The sequence below is a fragment of the Typopeltis vanoorti genome, chromosome 9, assembly GCF_054136105.1.
Source record: "Typopeltis vanoorti isolate ZY-2024b chromosome 9, IOZ_Tvanoo_1.0, whole genome shotgun sequence".
NCBI lineage: Eukaryota > Metazoa > Arthropoda > Arachnida > Uropygi > Thelyphonidae > Typopeltis > Typopeltis vanoorti.
The window spans coordinates 771,839-788,335 of NC_143557.1; the positions used below are offsets into that span (position 1 = coordinate 771,839).

Below are 16,497 nucleotides of genomic sequence, written 5' to 3' on the forward strand. Positions count from 1 at the left end.
ACAATGGGAGTATCATATCAAAAACATAGATATTAAGAAAGAACTTTAACATTGTTAGTATTCCATACTGTGTTAGCAAAGCTAATCTCAGGGTATATGGTCAATTAAAACAGAATGGGAGAGGAAAGGTTAGCAAAACAAGTGTTTTTTTGTCAGGATGGCTGGAAAAAGACTAAGAGGAATACACAGCTTGTGGATTGTTACTGTAATAAGTGCCTTAAATGATTGAAATAAGATCTGATAATACTGGAGTCTTGAACAGATTATAGACTAATATAAAAAGTCATCATTGTCACATTCCTGTTTTGTACTTCCAAGGGGCAGACAGGATATTATGATAGTCATGCTTTAATGTTTCATGTAGTACTATCATAATATCCTGTCTGCCCCTTGGAAGTACAAAACAGGAATGTGACAATGATGACTTTTTATACCACTAGTGACATTTTCGAATAGAAATTTGAATTATTGTCAGTTATTCTAGGAATAGTGCTTCCAATGCTACTAGCAGTATTGATAAATTGATGAGTAATATGTCTGGCTGACTTCGCTTAAGATGAAATTTTAGTATTAACTGAAAGGTCATGATTCTGCAATTTTTCTCAGTAACTTCCCATTATTGGACTTTATTCATTCTATTGAGATAAGCTTCTGTTCTGTATTTTCTAAGACTGCTAACAGAGGGTGCAAATATTCTCTTCAAAGCTAAATCTCCTCCTAATCTTTCATTATCAAGCATTTAAAATCTTTAAAAAACAACAATCTGATTACCAAAGCAGACAAGAGGAAGGCTATGGTTCTACAGGATAAAAAATTTTTAAAAAATTACAGAAAGAGTTCCTTAATGCTCTGTGACTATCCTACTTATAAGCCTCTCTTCCAATCAAACCGAAAGCCCAATTAATTAGTTCAATAATCTCAATGGGAAGATCATTTAAGGGTCAAAGCCAAATAACTGAGAGGAGACCTCCACATCACCTTTCAGGAATAAAGAGAACTGAATGGGACTTCTGACCTAATGTCCAATCCTCACCTTCATGTGGTGTGCCTCATTAGTAGGTATCTAATGGGTATTGAACAAACAAGGATGGGAAAGCAATTTGGGACTTAGATGACTAAATGGTAGTCTATTGTTTTAAACCACAAATTCATACTATGGTACAACACAATGAGATTTCGTACCAACTAGGGTGTCACTGGTTCAACAAGGACCCCGCTGTTTTTCTCAGGGAAGGAACCAGGGCAAACAGTGAAAAGTCAGGTAATGGAACAAGCTCCAACTCAACACCTAGAAGAAGAAGAATTAACCCAACATCAGAACTGAAGATAGGAACCATCAATATCAGAAGTATTAATGAAAAAGAAATTGAACTCACACAAGAATTGGAAAAGTACCACGTGGACATGGTTGTCATTACTGAAACAGTTGAGATCTTACTAAAGAAGTATAGGGCATTATTTTCATGCAATAATAATCAAGGAAAGGAAGGAGCAGCGATAGCATTCAACACCAAACATGAAGATAAACTTCTTCATTGGAAGGCAGTTTCAAATAGTTATGTGGGCAAACTTCAAAATAGGGAAATGAACAATGAAACTTATTTGTGTCTATGGTCTCACAGAAAGTTCTTCTAAAGAAGAAGTGTAGAAATTTGTTTAGTCATCAGAACAGGTAACTGACAAAGAAAATGGAAAAAGTGGTCCTTGCTAGAGATCTGAACAACAGAGAAGGAAATTAATCCCACCAGGCACATAAGAACATTTGGGGAAAATAATGTTAAGTAAAGGCCAGCAAAGGTTGGTCGATTGGTAGAGCCTCTGCCACTTATGGCTTGCAAAAAGTTAAACAAGTCTGAGCATGGTTAGTAGTTGGAAGGAGACAATTGTTCGATGCTGTTGGCACACTCTCCCTCGATGAGTCTTTGGACTCCCTGGAGTTGTCATATAATAATAAAATTAATCCCATCAGGCATATAAGAACATTTTGGGAAAATAATGCTAAGTTTTGCAGTGGCTACACTGCATAATTTAGAGGGCCTGGTCAGCAGATTGAATTCCTAATGATTGGAGTAGAGCTCTCAGAGTACCAAATCTATAAAAAAATAATAATAAATAAAAAAAATAAATAAATAAAAAAGCTGAATGTGAGAATTACATTGAAATTTCTGCACTAAATGTTCCAGGTAACATTTATGCAAACATGCTTCAAAAAAAGGTTGAGAAAGATTGTGAAAAAGAAACTTGGGAGAAGAACAAGCTGGGTTAAAACCAAATAGAGGTTGTCAAGATCAGATTTTGAATTTAAGCCAAATAGCTGAGAAATCATGGGAATATGTCAAGGATCTGCACTTAAGTTTTGTAGATCTAGAAAAGGCATGCAACAAGGTGACCCCCAGAAAAGCTTTTCAAAACACTATAATTATATGGGGTGAATTAAACATTATACGGACTTAGTCTATATTTAAGTTGTCAGTCAGCAGTTAGAATTGAAGGAAATACAGGAAGATGGTTTCATGAGAAATCAGGGACAAGACAAGGATGCACATTATCTCCACTCTTATTCATCATCTATATGGTTCACATTATGAAATAATGTGGCATTAAGCCTGATATTAGAATTGGAGATGACAAACTTGCTTTATGCAGATGATGATGTATACTCCTAAACACATCTAGTGCAAATCTCCAGGATTCTTTAATTCTAATTGAATAACAGCTCTAACAAATTTGGCCTGAAAATCGGCAATAAAAAAAACCAAAACTATGGAACTAGGCAGGAGCATAGAAATCTTAGCTGCATTCTCAATGCACATCCTATAGAACAAGTAAAATATTTCAGCTATTTAGGCACAGTTTTCAGTGAAGTTGGCAAGTTAAATCTGGAAATAGATAATAAAAGAAGCAAAGCTGGTATATGGAGGGTTCCAACTGAATAAATTTATATGGAAAAAGAGATTATTATTATTATTATTATTATTTTGACACCTCCAGGGAGTCCAAAGACTCATCGAGGGAGAGTGTGCCGACAGCATCGAACGATTGGTCCCCTTCCAACTACTAACCGCGCTCAAACTTACTTAACTGAGCCATTAGTAGTAGAGGCTCTACCAATCGACCAACATAAAAAGAGATAAATTATGCAAACCATTAGGAGAATGAACAGATGGCATCAATGGCAGAATCTTATTAAAAATGAAGATATTAGAAAGGAACTTGATACTATTAGTATTCAAGAATGTGTAAACAGATCTAATCTAAGGAGGTATATGGCCGAAATAGAACAGGTGAGGAAAGGTTAGAAAAATATGTTTGATGCCAAGATTGCAGGAAAGAGAAACAGAGGATGACCAAGGTCTAAGTGGATTGATTCAGTCAGAACTGCCTTAGACGAATGAAATGTTAGATATGACAATATTTGAGTGCTTACAAGTAATAGACTAATTTGGAGGAAATCGTGTCATAGTAACCTGAACACTCCTTAAGGGTACATATCAGGAAATTAATGATGCTGATGATCTCAATGGCAATGTTAGGTTGAGATAATCATGTTTAAAAAAAAATAAATAAATAAGACCTTTTATGGTTTTCCCAACATCTAATTTATTTCATTAATGCCTGTGGTTAATTGATACCTAATAAATAGGCAACAAATGTATATGTCAAATATAGTTTCAACTTTCAGAGAAATATCTTCCATTCGTTTTAAGAACACTTTGGATTTCATGATCATCATCAAATTCTTGAATATACCCTCAGGGGTTTGTGATCTTTGTTTAAGCTCCCCCCTATGCTTTTGTTGTTCAGTCTGGATATTTTATCATTTGAAATAAATTGTACCAACAATTGAAAGTAAAGCAATGGAAGGTGTGCTTTCTTCTGAATCTGCTAACTACTTTATTGAACACTTTGAACAATGCCTTCTTCTTTCCCTATGCCTTAACCTGTGTTAAACGAGGTCGGCGTTCCCATCTTTAATCTTCTTCTTCCAGATTCTCCAGTCCAGGGCATCTTCCCGACTCCATCAATGAACAATGCCTATTCAACAATATTTCTCCAAGACTTGCGCTCTGGGACAGGTATGGCAATATCTTTGCAGTTTGAAATGGTACTTCTCCTGATTTACAAATTTTCATATACAAAATAAATACAGTTCACTTTAGAAAAAAAGAAGAAAACAACCAAACAACCTTTTTGGATCTGATAATTCTTCGTTAACCAGATAACATTCTAGAATTCTCAGTATTTTGAAAGAAAACTCACACAGGCTATTACTTCCACACATAATTATACGATCACCCTAGTGAACAAAAATCGGGACATTTAGGACCTTAATTATCGTGCCCATACTTTTAAATTCTACAGATGACTTACTACAAAAAAGTGCTAAACTACATTAATTCAACCTTCCTGTCAAATTGTTTTCAATGAAGTTTTCATTAACAAAGCTTTCAGCAGCTATAGAATTTGCATCTTCTTACTCTAGAAGAAACTGCTTTTATTCCACTGCCCCTTATGTGAAAGAAACATCTGAACACACTGCAAAAATTTTAAAGCCCCTTGAAATCTATGTGGGATTTTGTCCTCAGGAAAAGCTCCACCTTTCTCTCCTCAACAAAAGACAAGATTCTTTCATTTTTTTTTTCATGTGTCTACCAGATTCCTTGTTCTTGTGATTTGTCTTATTATTGATAGTCTGGATGATTTGCCTTTCATGAAGGACACAAGTCTTATATCAAGTGATTCGAGCCTAATCAATCTGCTTTTGTTGGTCATGCCATCTTTTCTTAGCAATCTTCTGAAATAAGATAAATCCTATATAAGAGCAAATTTCCTGGTAAAGAATCCTATAAGAAATTTGCTGCATTACATTGAGGATAGGTCAGCAAACTGAAAATTTCTTTGGTTATTTAATTCTGTGTGTGTGTGTAATTAGGAATTTGTTGACAGTTTTATTATCTTACTGTAGCTATTGTGATGAATTTAAAATCTTTGTGATTTGTATATTATGCTGTTCCATTTCTGTACTGAGGATACCTTTGACGTAATCTTTTATGTTAAAATTTTTGTTGAAGTTGTATGAGGTTTCCATTTATTTTATTTTTAATAGTATCTTAATTTTTCTTTATTTAATTAAATAGCTTCAACTACAACTTGTAAGAGTTTTCACAAAAAAAAAAAAAAAAAACAGAGTTATATAAATTTGTCTGCTATTTTCTCACCTATCCCATTCATTATTAGGAATTTCAGTTGATATCACATTCAACAACACTTGGTTATCTTAATAGCTCCAAAACTTGCATATAATGGATAACTGTAATAAGTGATTAGACTATGAATGACATACATACCGCAGAACAAGTGACAATTCTGTTTGTGTTTGGGGCCCAGTCAATACTAGTAACTCTAAGATCATGCTGTGACAATATATCTTTACATATCCATCTGTCCCCTTCTCTTCTGTAGATCCGAACATCATTACTGTTAGGAGATAATACTACTTCTGCAATGATAATAAAATAATATACTAGGTAAGTTGCAAAAGATACATAAAGAGTAGTACTAATATTTATATACAAAGAGAAAAAAAAAATGAAAATTACAAAAATGAGTAAAAACAAATGTAAGGTAAGGAATAAACCATGGATGGGAAACCATATCTAATTCAAATTGATAAAATTAATATTTTTCTTGGTCTTTTGACTTTTGCAAAATGTGGACCATAATTGTAGAAAAAAATAAACTTCAATCTGAATTTAAATCAATAAAAAATATCACCTTAAACAAGCCAAAATGAACCTATAATTAGAACATAATAAAAACTATATCATCCCCCAAACTCAGATTAGTTACTGATTTTCATGGGATTCCAACTGGAATGCATTTCAGAAACAAATCGAGCAAGCCATTAGAGCAATTCCACCCACTCCTAATTGCTATCCAAAATTTGTTAAACTAAACTCATCAAAACTGCAGCCAAACCCTCTATTCCTAGAGGCCACAGAAAACAATACATCCCATTGGGATGTATTGTTTTCTGTTGCTAAGGTGCTTATAGCAACGCTAGAAACAGAAAGGAAAGATGGATCTCAACCATCCATGAATTCAATTTCACCACATCTAGCCAGAAAAGCTGGTCACTTCTGAGGAAATTAGGTGGAGCAGAACCAACAACACACAAACCAACAGAGATAACTCCTGATCAAATGGCTAATAATTTATTGAAAACGTCCCAGCTCCATCAGGAAAATTACTGTATAATTTTCCATCAGACAAATCCTGAAGACAGACCCCGAGCTTCCTGAACTTGTACACCCCATATCTCGGGAAGAGGTATAGGTAGCCTTAAAACTCACCAGGAATAGCAAGACTGCAGGAGTGGATGGTATCCTCCCTGAGTTTCTAAAACATCTCAGTCAACAAGGTCAAACATGGCTGGCCTGTTTGGCCTTGTTGGGAAAGGTCCAAATGATGTGAAAAATTTACAACCTATCTCCTTGCTTTGCTCCACCTTTAAGCTCTTTGAAAGAATTCTCCTTAAAAGAATTTCACCACTCATCGAAAGAGCAATCCCGATTGAACAAGCTGGCTTCAGGCCAGGAAGAAGTTGCTGTGACCAGGTCCTGGGCCTTGACAACACAGATTGAAGCAGGCTTCCAAAAGGAATTTAAATCTGGAGCCACTTTCATTTACCTAACATCAGCTTATGACACTGTCTGGATCAGGGGCCTCCTCCTAAAGCTAGAAAATATAAGGTGCAAAAAAACTTTCCAAACTTTTTGAATCCATTCTCTCCAACATAACGATCTGGGTCCATATTGGCAGAAAAAAGAGCAGGCCCAGATTCTTTCACAACGGTCTCCCTCAGGGCTCTGTATTAACCCCTTTACTTTTTAACAAATACGTGTACAACTTACCACACATCAGCTCAAGCAAGTATATGTATGCTGATGACCTAGCAATCCTACATCATTTTACCTCCTTTGCCAACCTTGAACACAGACTTGAACATCCTGGAAGAGTACTTCAAGCAGTGATACTTGAAGCCAAATCCAACAAAAACTGTGTCCATAGCATTTGTTGGATTTGGAATGAGCCTGGACAGAAGCCTAACCTAGATTATGAATGACATACATACCGCAGAACAAGTGACAATTCTGTTTGTGTCCAACAAAATTAAAACAAGAAACAATATCATTGCAAGGCTTGTTGGAACAACCTGGGGTTGTGGTGCAGAAGTCCTAAGGTCATCTGCACTAGCCCCTCACATCCTCTGCGGCAGAATATTGTGCCCCTGTCTGGGAAAGAAGTGCACATACTAACATTATAGACACCCAGCTAAACTCTACCATGCACACAATTAGTGGGACAGTGAGAAACACCCCTCTCTCTCCTGGCTGCCTGTCCTATCTAACATTGCTTCACCAAACATATGGAGAAGACAAGCCTCGATTAAAGAATTTAATAAAGCAATGAACAACCCACTCCTGCCTCTGATTCCCATGAATCCACCTAGTATTCCCCTAAAATCTAGAAAGACTTCCTGGTCCATCGACGAACTCTCTTCAGCTGCCCTGCCATCAATCAACACCTACATGTGGAGAGGATACTGGTTCAACAATCTCCTAACAAATGGCTTCCTGGTAGAAGATCCCTGTGCTCTGCAGCCTGGTTTTGCTCTTCCTAAGAAGATTTTCATCAATCAACAGGATCAGAACTAACCAGGACAGATGTGGCTACCTACTACATAAATGGGGGCTGTCAGACCACCCTTATTGTGATTGTTCTCCCATGGCCAAGACGATTACTCATATTGTGAACAACTGCCCAAGGCACCAATTTCACGGTGGCAGTCTACAGCAGCGCTTCCCAAACTGTGGGCTGTGAAATAATGAAAACAAATTTAAAATCTTTTAAGACTAAGTAGATTTTTTTTTTATCTTAAAAGAAGCATATTTAATTTTTATTAAATATTTTTTGTTATTTTTTATATTTTAATGGAAAAAATCACACATTGGTGAGGGTTCACAAATTTTGCTTCCTGCGTATTTTGGCACTTAATGAATATTAGTAAATATATATTTATTCATATAAGTTTAATTTCAAAGAAGAAATCTCAGAATTGCAGTTTCAAATATTTCACTTGATATTGGTGTAGCAGTAGTGAAACACATCCATCACATTAAACTTCTTTTATGTTTTTAATTCTTTCTTTATTACTAATCGTTTTACGTTTCATGTGCTTGTACTGCAAATGTACAATAGCAATATATCTATCTATATAAAAATATGAGATAATGTGCCATGTCAAACGTGTATGTAAGATGCTAAAAATGTAATATTTGCATTTGATTTTTGCAATATTCGCTATGTATGTTTTGTATTGAATATAAACACAATAAATATTATAATAATATATGTCTATATATTACGATTTTTTATCGAGGGGGCAGTGTAATATTTTAATTTTTCCAAAGGGGCCCTGACATACAGAAGTTTGGGAAGCACTGGTCTACAGGACATCCACAAGGTGACAGATGAGGCCTTGGATTGGCTTTCCAGACTGGACATTGACCTGTAGCTGTTCTGTATTCCTTTTGCCATAAGAATAAATAAATAGGATTCTATTTGAGGCTACCAAATAATGGAATATTAATGATGCATTCAACAGGAGTGAGCCTTGGATATAAAGTCTGCAACTAATCTCCTAGCACGCAGGCCATGTCAGTACTACTGTGCTCTATTCAGGTTTCGGACCCTTGATCTCACCATCAAGTGATCACAAAATTCAAATAGGTGGATTCGGAGCTTTTCGTGAAATAATGCAAAAGAGTTTACTGAAACAGACAGTGAAGAAACTTTAAGGTATGATATCTGTCATAAACAGATAGTATCTGATTAGATTGTAATAAACATTTAGTAACACAACTAATGAGAATGATGAATCAATTGAAATAAATTAATAAAGAAATACGTAAAAAACCACAGTGATATCTTAATTAGTAAAAGGACAAATATTTCGTACTAAAATTAATAGTACATCTTCAGTGTCTGTTAGTTACCATAATAAGAATGGAATACAAGCAAAATGTTCGGTGGATCACCTATTAAAATACAATTGTTACCGTGTGCTAGAAAATAATAGAAATTAACAAATTTAATCTATTAGGATAAATGGCTTTTTTTACATAAGATAAAAGTCTCCCAGATCTTTGAGAGAGAGACAGACAGACAGTCATTTCAATTTAAATTCGGTCGGTGTAAGATAGTTTCACAACTTTCTTTGAATAAGCATTCATATTTGAATCTGCATCTATGGAGAAGAACAGCTTTATCCCACTGGACACTATGAGTAGAGTCAATACTGTGCTGCGCCAGACCAGACTTCAGAGGTTTGTTATAATCAATATAATATTGATATTCTTTTATTCTTTTTTTCCAAAGAACAGCCAGTTTGTCCAAAATAAGAGACATCGCATTCGCAAGGTATTTGGTAAACGCCAGCCAAAAATAGAGAAGACAGTTTATCCTTTGTAGAAGGTAATAAAGAAGAAATTTTATTGATAGATATATGTTGGAATCAATTGATACTTTTTCAGAATTCTACCTATAGGTTCTGAGATTCCTGGAATGTACGGAATAGGAACTCTGTGGACTGTTGAAGAGGCTGTAGGTATTGGAACATAAGTATCTGTTGGATTTGTAATCATTCTTTTTAATGATGGAAAGTTCTTCTTGTAAGATTATTGGAGAAGAGCAAACTTTATATGCTCTATGAATTAGAGATTTAAGAATGCCAAATTTTTGAGACATGTGGGTTTTCGAAAGATGCTTTCGAAAACCAGAAGACGTTCTAGTAAGGAGGATGTCCAAAAATGGTAAAGTACCACAGTTTTCTTTTTCCATAGTGAATTGGATGCATAGGTGAAGGTTATATATCCATTGTAGAAAAGTGGAAAGTTCATCTTCAGTGTGTGGCCAAACAGCAAAAACATCATCGACGTAATGGTACCAAAGAGCTGGTTGAGAACATAGTATCTTTGAATTGTTTCAAATAGTAGATTGCCAAAGGTGGAGACATTTGGGCTACCCCTAAGCACTACCTTCAATTTGTTTGTAGATTTTGTTTTTCCAACTGAAATAACCTGAGTGGATGACATATTTGAACATCCTTGGATATATGGAGGGTAATCTTCATATAAAGAATTGACTGTGTCGGTTAATGGGATATTGGTGAACAGAGCAATGATGTCAAAACTGACTAACAATTCAGAATCTGTAATTTTAATATCCTTGATTTTTTTTATATAGGATCTGGAATGACCAGTGAGAGCACTTAAGGAATATGATAATATTTTTGCAATTTGATAAGTTGGAAAATCGATGCAATTCAAGATAGGTCGCACAGGACAGCCTTCTTTATGGATTTTAAGGAGTCCATATAGACGAGGAGTTCTTCCAAAGTAGGTGCGTATTTTATCCACGTAGTTAGGATCCAAACTGATAACCTCCTCAAGCAATTTAGTTGTTTAATTTGTGAATTAGTAGGATTATGTGCGATCTCTTGGTAGGTCGTGGTGTCTTCTAATAGGCTGGATACTTATGTCTCATAGTCAGTCTTATTCATTCTTATTTATTTTATCTCATGTAAAAAACCATTTATCTTAATAGATTAAATTTGTTAATTTCTATTATTTCTAAATGCGGTAACAATTGCATTTTAATAGGTGATCCACTGAACATTTTGCTTGTATTCCATTCCTATTACGGTAACAGACACTGAAGATGTACTATTAATTTTAGTACGAAATATTTTTCCTTTTACTAATTAAAGCTATCACTGTGGTTTTTTTACGTGTTTCTTTATTAATTAATTTACTATGCCACAGGTTCCTCTTAAAATCAATTGAAATAAAGAAATAATATATAAATTTTTTAAAAAAATTATATAAATATGAAAAACTGGAATCAAAATTGACATAAAAAAACCTTAATTTTTTCAGTTTCGCATCCCTGAATTGAACTAATCAAAATGGGGAAATACAATGAAACTTATTTGTGCCTATGGTCCCAGAGAAAATTCTTCTAAGGAAGAAGTGGAAGAATTTTTTAAGTCCTTAGAACAGGCAGCTGACAAAGAAAATGGGAAAAAGCTATCCTTCTTGATAATTTTCTCTAAATTTTCTCACCAGGCATGAGAAAATTTGGAGAAAGAGCAAAGCTAATAATAATGGTAAGTATTTGCTGGATTTCTGTTTAGGACACAGACTAATCATTACTAACACCATGTTTCAACATTAAGATGTGCACAAGTTCATGTGGAGAGAAGACACAAGAAGAAAAGCCTCATTGACCATGTTATTGTTGATGGTAATATATCGGATAGGCGAAGACGGATGCTTCCATTCACTGCTTTGTTGTTTCATTGTAGGGTCATAGAGATACTACCAAGCTTCATCTGTTGTAATGATGAATTTTAAGAGGTTCGCCTTCTTGTTCCAGTCTTTCTTTCCATTCTGTGCACACATCCACTTGATGCTGCATTTGCTCCGGTGTCAAGAGTTTGGGAATCCATCAGGCGCAAACACGTTTCAGTCCCAAATGTTCAGCCATGATCGAGTGAACACTTCCCACAGAAATATTCAGGACAACATGCAGCTGGCGTACTGTAATTCTGCAATCCTCCTTGATGATAATCGCTGCTGTGTTGATCATTGTCTCTGTGATGGACGTTGAAGGTCTTCCCTCACGTTCAAGATCTTCCACATTTTGCCTTCCTTCCTTAAAAGTTTTATGCCAGCGAAAAACACTTGCCCTCGACATTGCTTCATCGTGGAAAGCTTCGCGTATCATGTTAAAAGTGCCTGATGCTGATTTTTGCAAAACGCACACAAAATTTAATCACATAACGCTGTTCCAAGGATGCTTCCATTTCGATGACTGGTCGCAGCTCGTAGGCACGCCGAAACAAGCTTGCGTTTAGTCACGTGACACTCTGGCACATCAGCCCATGTACGGCGTCTATCAACCTCTTTTGTTAATACAGACAGCAACATTTCTTTATTCCACAGAAATTAATATTGGGACGAGTGGTTTCGCGACAGTAAAATTAGTCTTATTACTTATTGAACAGCCCTCGTACATATAGATAAAATTATAAATGTTATTACAGCAATACATAAATAGTCAAAAAGGAATTATTACACAATATGCATGCATAAAAATTAAGTTCAGCAATGCAGTATCTACTGCACTGACCAGAATATAAACAAAATTACAATAAGGTTACACAAATACACAAGATCAAAGGCTACAGCAACACACAGTTAGCCAAAAAATAAACCAGTAAATAATATGTATGTACAAAAATTAAATTAAGCAATGCAGGATCTAGATATAAACAAAATTACAGTCAAATGCGTTTGTACAAATTAATTATTTGTAAAAAGTTAAAAACATCATGCAATCTGCAAGAGTCTGCTAGCATCTGTCTGTGTGTATGTGGCTTGGTTAGATAGGTAAAAATATCATTCCTCTCTTGTGTAAAGTGCTGGCACTTCACCAGAACGTGACAAATAGTGAGATGCGCATTGCATTTTTCATACATGGAAGAGTCATCAGTCCTCAGTAAATAAGAAATTGTAAAATTGCTAAAATAATTTATAGAATTAATTTATTAATTAAATATATCGAATTAATTTATAGAAATTGTAAGATGACTGACCTATGCAGATCCTAGCAAGAACAACTTCCTCTCTTCTCAGTATACACTGACTAGAATGGCAATGCTTAATTTCAGACTTAATGTCATAATTTGTTTGTCAATGCTTCCTGCCATTGAGCAAATGTCTGTATATGATACTGTCAAACAGTATATGGAGAAAGTATGAGCTGATTTAGCAGCTGCATCTACAGCCTATTTCCCTTAATTCCAATGTGGCTAGAAATCCAGCACAACTTGACATCAAAATTAAGGATTTTCATTTTGTAGAACAGATGTGACACCTCATACAGCACTAGATGTGGATTATATATAGGAGAGGAGATAACTGTAAAGAGCTCAATGAGTCTGTATAAATTATACACTTTTGGTAGTGGTTTTCTTTTATATGCATTTTAAGTGTAAGCTGAATGGCACACAACTCTACTGTATAATTGCTGCAATCAAGTGGGATCTGGTTGGAGATGATAATGTCAGGAAACACAGCAGCACAGCCAACAGAGGAATCAGTTCTTGAACCATCAGTATTGTTGGGCAAGAAATCAGAGTGAGCTGCTCTGTGTGCAACAATTGCAGGTAGACAGATGGAGTATGAGACTTCTGTAGCTAACAAAGTGAGAGGGTGCAGGATGGAGTACAAACCTGCCATAGAGGGATGCTGTGAAGCTTAGTGTAGGCAATGTTCTCAACATTCATACCAATAGCTTGCACAGTCTCTTTAACACACATACCAAAAGTACATATGGTAGTCGGAGGTGTGTGATATTGAACTTCCAAACGCAGAGAAAAAAATACTACTCCAAGCAGGATGAGATGGGAGACTATCTTTGGGACATAATTAAGAGACAGCTGTTTCCATTGGAGTGATAGAGCAGTTCATTTGCTTCAATATAAAGACTAAGTGGTTAATGTGCAAAAGCCACCAGTAGCTATCCAACCATCGCAGGTTATTCTGTCTTGCAGAATCATAGACTCGAGATCCATAATCAAGCTTAGAATGTATACATGCACGACAAAAACGGAGAAATCAATTTCGATCAGCACCCTACACAATAGAGGATATAGTGAGTGTGCTAGAAATGCAAGTTTTCTGTCAAAGATGAGTTCAAAGAACTTGGTTTCTGTAGCTACTGGAATAACAGTAACTACAGAAGCCAAGAATGTGTTTGACAGAAGTGTCCACAGACACTTTTTTTCTGTTGAAAACCTGAACCCATTTCCAAGTGCCAACAGAGAAATATGATCAATTGCTTGCTGAAGTTGTCTTTCAATTACCCTCATGTTACAAGAGCAACAGTAAATTGCGAAGTAATCAAGTCTTCTCAGATCATCCAGAACTTCATTTTTTTAAATTATGGATTCTACAACCACTATGTTAAAATAACTTTTTTTTATTATCCCGACGTTTCGATCTTCATATCAAGATCATCATCTAGAGCATACATAAATATACAAGACAAGCTGCATTACATTTCAAAGTGAAAGCTAGAGAAACAATGATTTGATCATATGCTACTCACTGGCATGACCTCTAGTGAAAAAAAAAAAAATTACATCAAGCTAGATTTAATTTATGATTACATGAATAAACATTCTTGCTTACCGATAGTTTTCCTTCCAGTAATAGTGATGTCCTATTTCTATTATTACAATTGTTATTTTTGATTTAAAAAATTATTTATAAATTACAACATGAATAAACATTATTTCTTACAGATTTTTTTTTTCTTTAACAGTGATGTCCTATTTTTTTGTATTCAAGTTGTTATTTTAGATTTAGGATCCTGGATTTTCTACAGTCCTATTTATAGTTGTTCTTAGAGAGGAAGGATTCGTGGGACGAATATATGCCTTCCATATGTATGGGATATTTAGACCACCATTATTGTTTAGATTGGAGTGGTAGATAATGATCTCACAGGCTACCTTAAATTTGCATTCATACCATGTTTTGATGTGATGTGGACAACTAGTGCTCTTCCAGTCAATTCTATGTAAGGTGTTCAAGGCATGATCAGAAAGGCCAGCTTCACTATAATTATTATACTTGATGTGTCATCTATGTTCTTTTTGTCTGATCGGAATTGTGCGTCCTGTTTCTCTTATGTATGGTATGTTGCAGGTGCAGTAAATGCGGTATACTCCAGGTGGGTCTCTGGGTGAGTTGAGTAAGCTTTTTAATTTTGCAGAAGGATTAAAGGTGGCTTTTAGGTTGTATTTTTGTAGTACTCTGTTTATTTTGTCTGATGTCTCTTAAATGTAGGGAATGGTTATAGTTTCATTGTAGTCTGGTTTGTCTTTGTTTTTTGAGGTCATGTGGAGAATTTTGTTAATAGTGTTTTGGCTGTAACCATTTTTTTTGAAAAATATTGCTGATCACTTTAAATTCGTCTTTCAGTGCCTGTTCACTGAAGCAGATATCTTCAGAGCCCTAAAAAATAGGACATCACTGTTAAAGAAAAAAAAATGTGTAAGAAAGAATGTTTATTCATGTTGTAATTTATAAATAATTTTTTAAATCAAAAATAACAATTGTAATAATAGAAATAAGACATCATTGTTACTGGAAGGAAAACTATCTGTAAGCAAGAATGTTTATTCATGTAATCATAAATTAAATCTAGCTTGATGTAATTTTTTTTTTCACTAGAGGTCATGCCAGTGAGTAGCATATTATCAAATCATTGTTTCTTTAGTTTTCAGTTTGAAACTTAATATAATGTGATTAAAACGTTGTTTCTCTAGCTTTCAGTTTTAAATGTAAAGCAGCTTGTCTTGTATATTTACGTATGCTCTAGATGATGATCTTGATATGAAGATCGAAACGTCGAGATAATAAAACGAGTTATTTTAACACAGTTGCAGAATCCATAATTTCAAAAATGAATGCTGATCACCGTGTAACACTAAAAGAAAGGATTATGATAATTCACAGAGATTCAACCCACAAGCGATGCAATCAATATGGTAAGCTGAAGAATCAGGTTTCTAATTTGATCAATCGACTGGCTTTTTTAAAACAATGTAGGAACAGCAATATCATTCCGAATTGCATCAGGCTAAAAAGAAAATTCACCTCAGCAAAAGTGCAACGAATATACTTCCGCATAGAGAAAGCACTTCTCAGAGAACAAATCCAAGCTTTCAAAAAGAACTTAGACACTACACAAACCCAGCTTCAAAAAGAAAAAAAACGGAACTTTCAAGCTACGTAAACGCAGATATCTGGATGATCCTGGAAAAGATTACTGACAATACAGCGAACCACATTCTCCAAACGAAGAAAGAAAACCTAATTTCCAAATTCCAAAGACTAAAAGATCGAAAGAACCAGCCGCCATATTCAAATTTCTCCACGGTGAACAATAACAACCAACCAGAAGCAAGAAACAACAGGAGCCACCAATCACCTATAGGTAACAATAACATAGTTAACCTATCAAACCACACTTTAAACAAAGACGAAATCTCGATACTTAACAAAGGTATGCCATAGCACCCAAATCGTTAAACTTGAATTTATTTGCAATATTGAAAGAGGCCTAAGATTCATCCCAAATAACATAGCAGAAAAAATACATTTAGAAACCGCCAACATTTTAAATCATAACAAAACAATAACAAGCAACCTAACTAAACACGAATTAACAGCGATAAAATCACTAAAGTCAAATCCAAATATCGTAATAACAAGAGCAGATTAAGGAAGTGCCACCGTTATCTTAAACCGAACCACTTATGTGGATAAAATGAATCTGCTGGTCTCGGACAATAACACA

General features: G+C 35.0%; 1 protein-coding gene across 2 annotated transcripts in view; it reads right to left on the reverse strand.

Annotated features, from left to right (window-relative positions):
• Window positions 1–16,497, reverse strand: part of Arpc1 (Actin-related protein 2/3 complex, subunit 1A) — a 380,782-nt gene that overhangs the window by 332,427 nt on the left and 31,858 nt on the right. For both annotated transcript variants that reach the window (XM_090398241.1, XM_090398242.1), the window contains exon 3: window positions 5,349–5,500. In XM_090398241.1, the coding sequence (XP_090254367.1) occupies window positions 5,349–5,500 (152 nt within the window). The remainder of the gene's footprint in view (window positions 1–5,348; window positions 5,501–16,497) is intronic.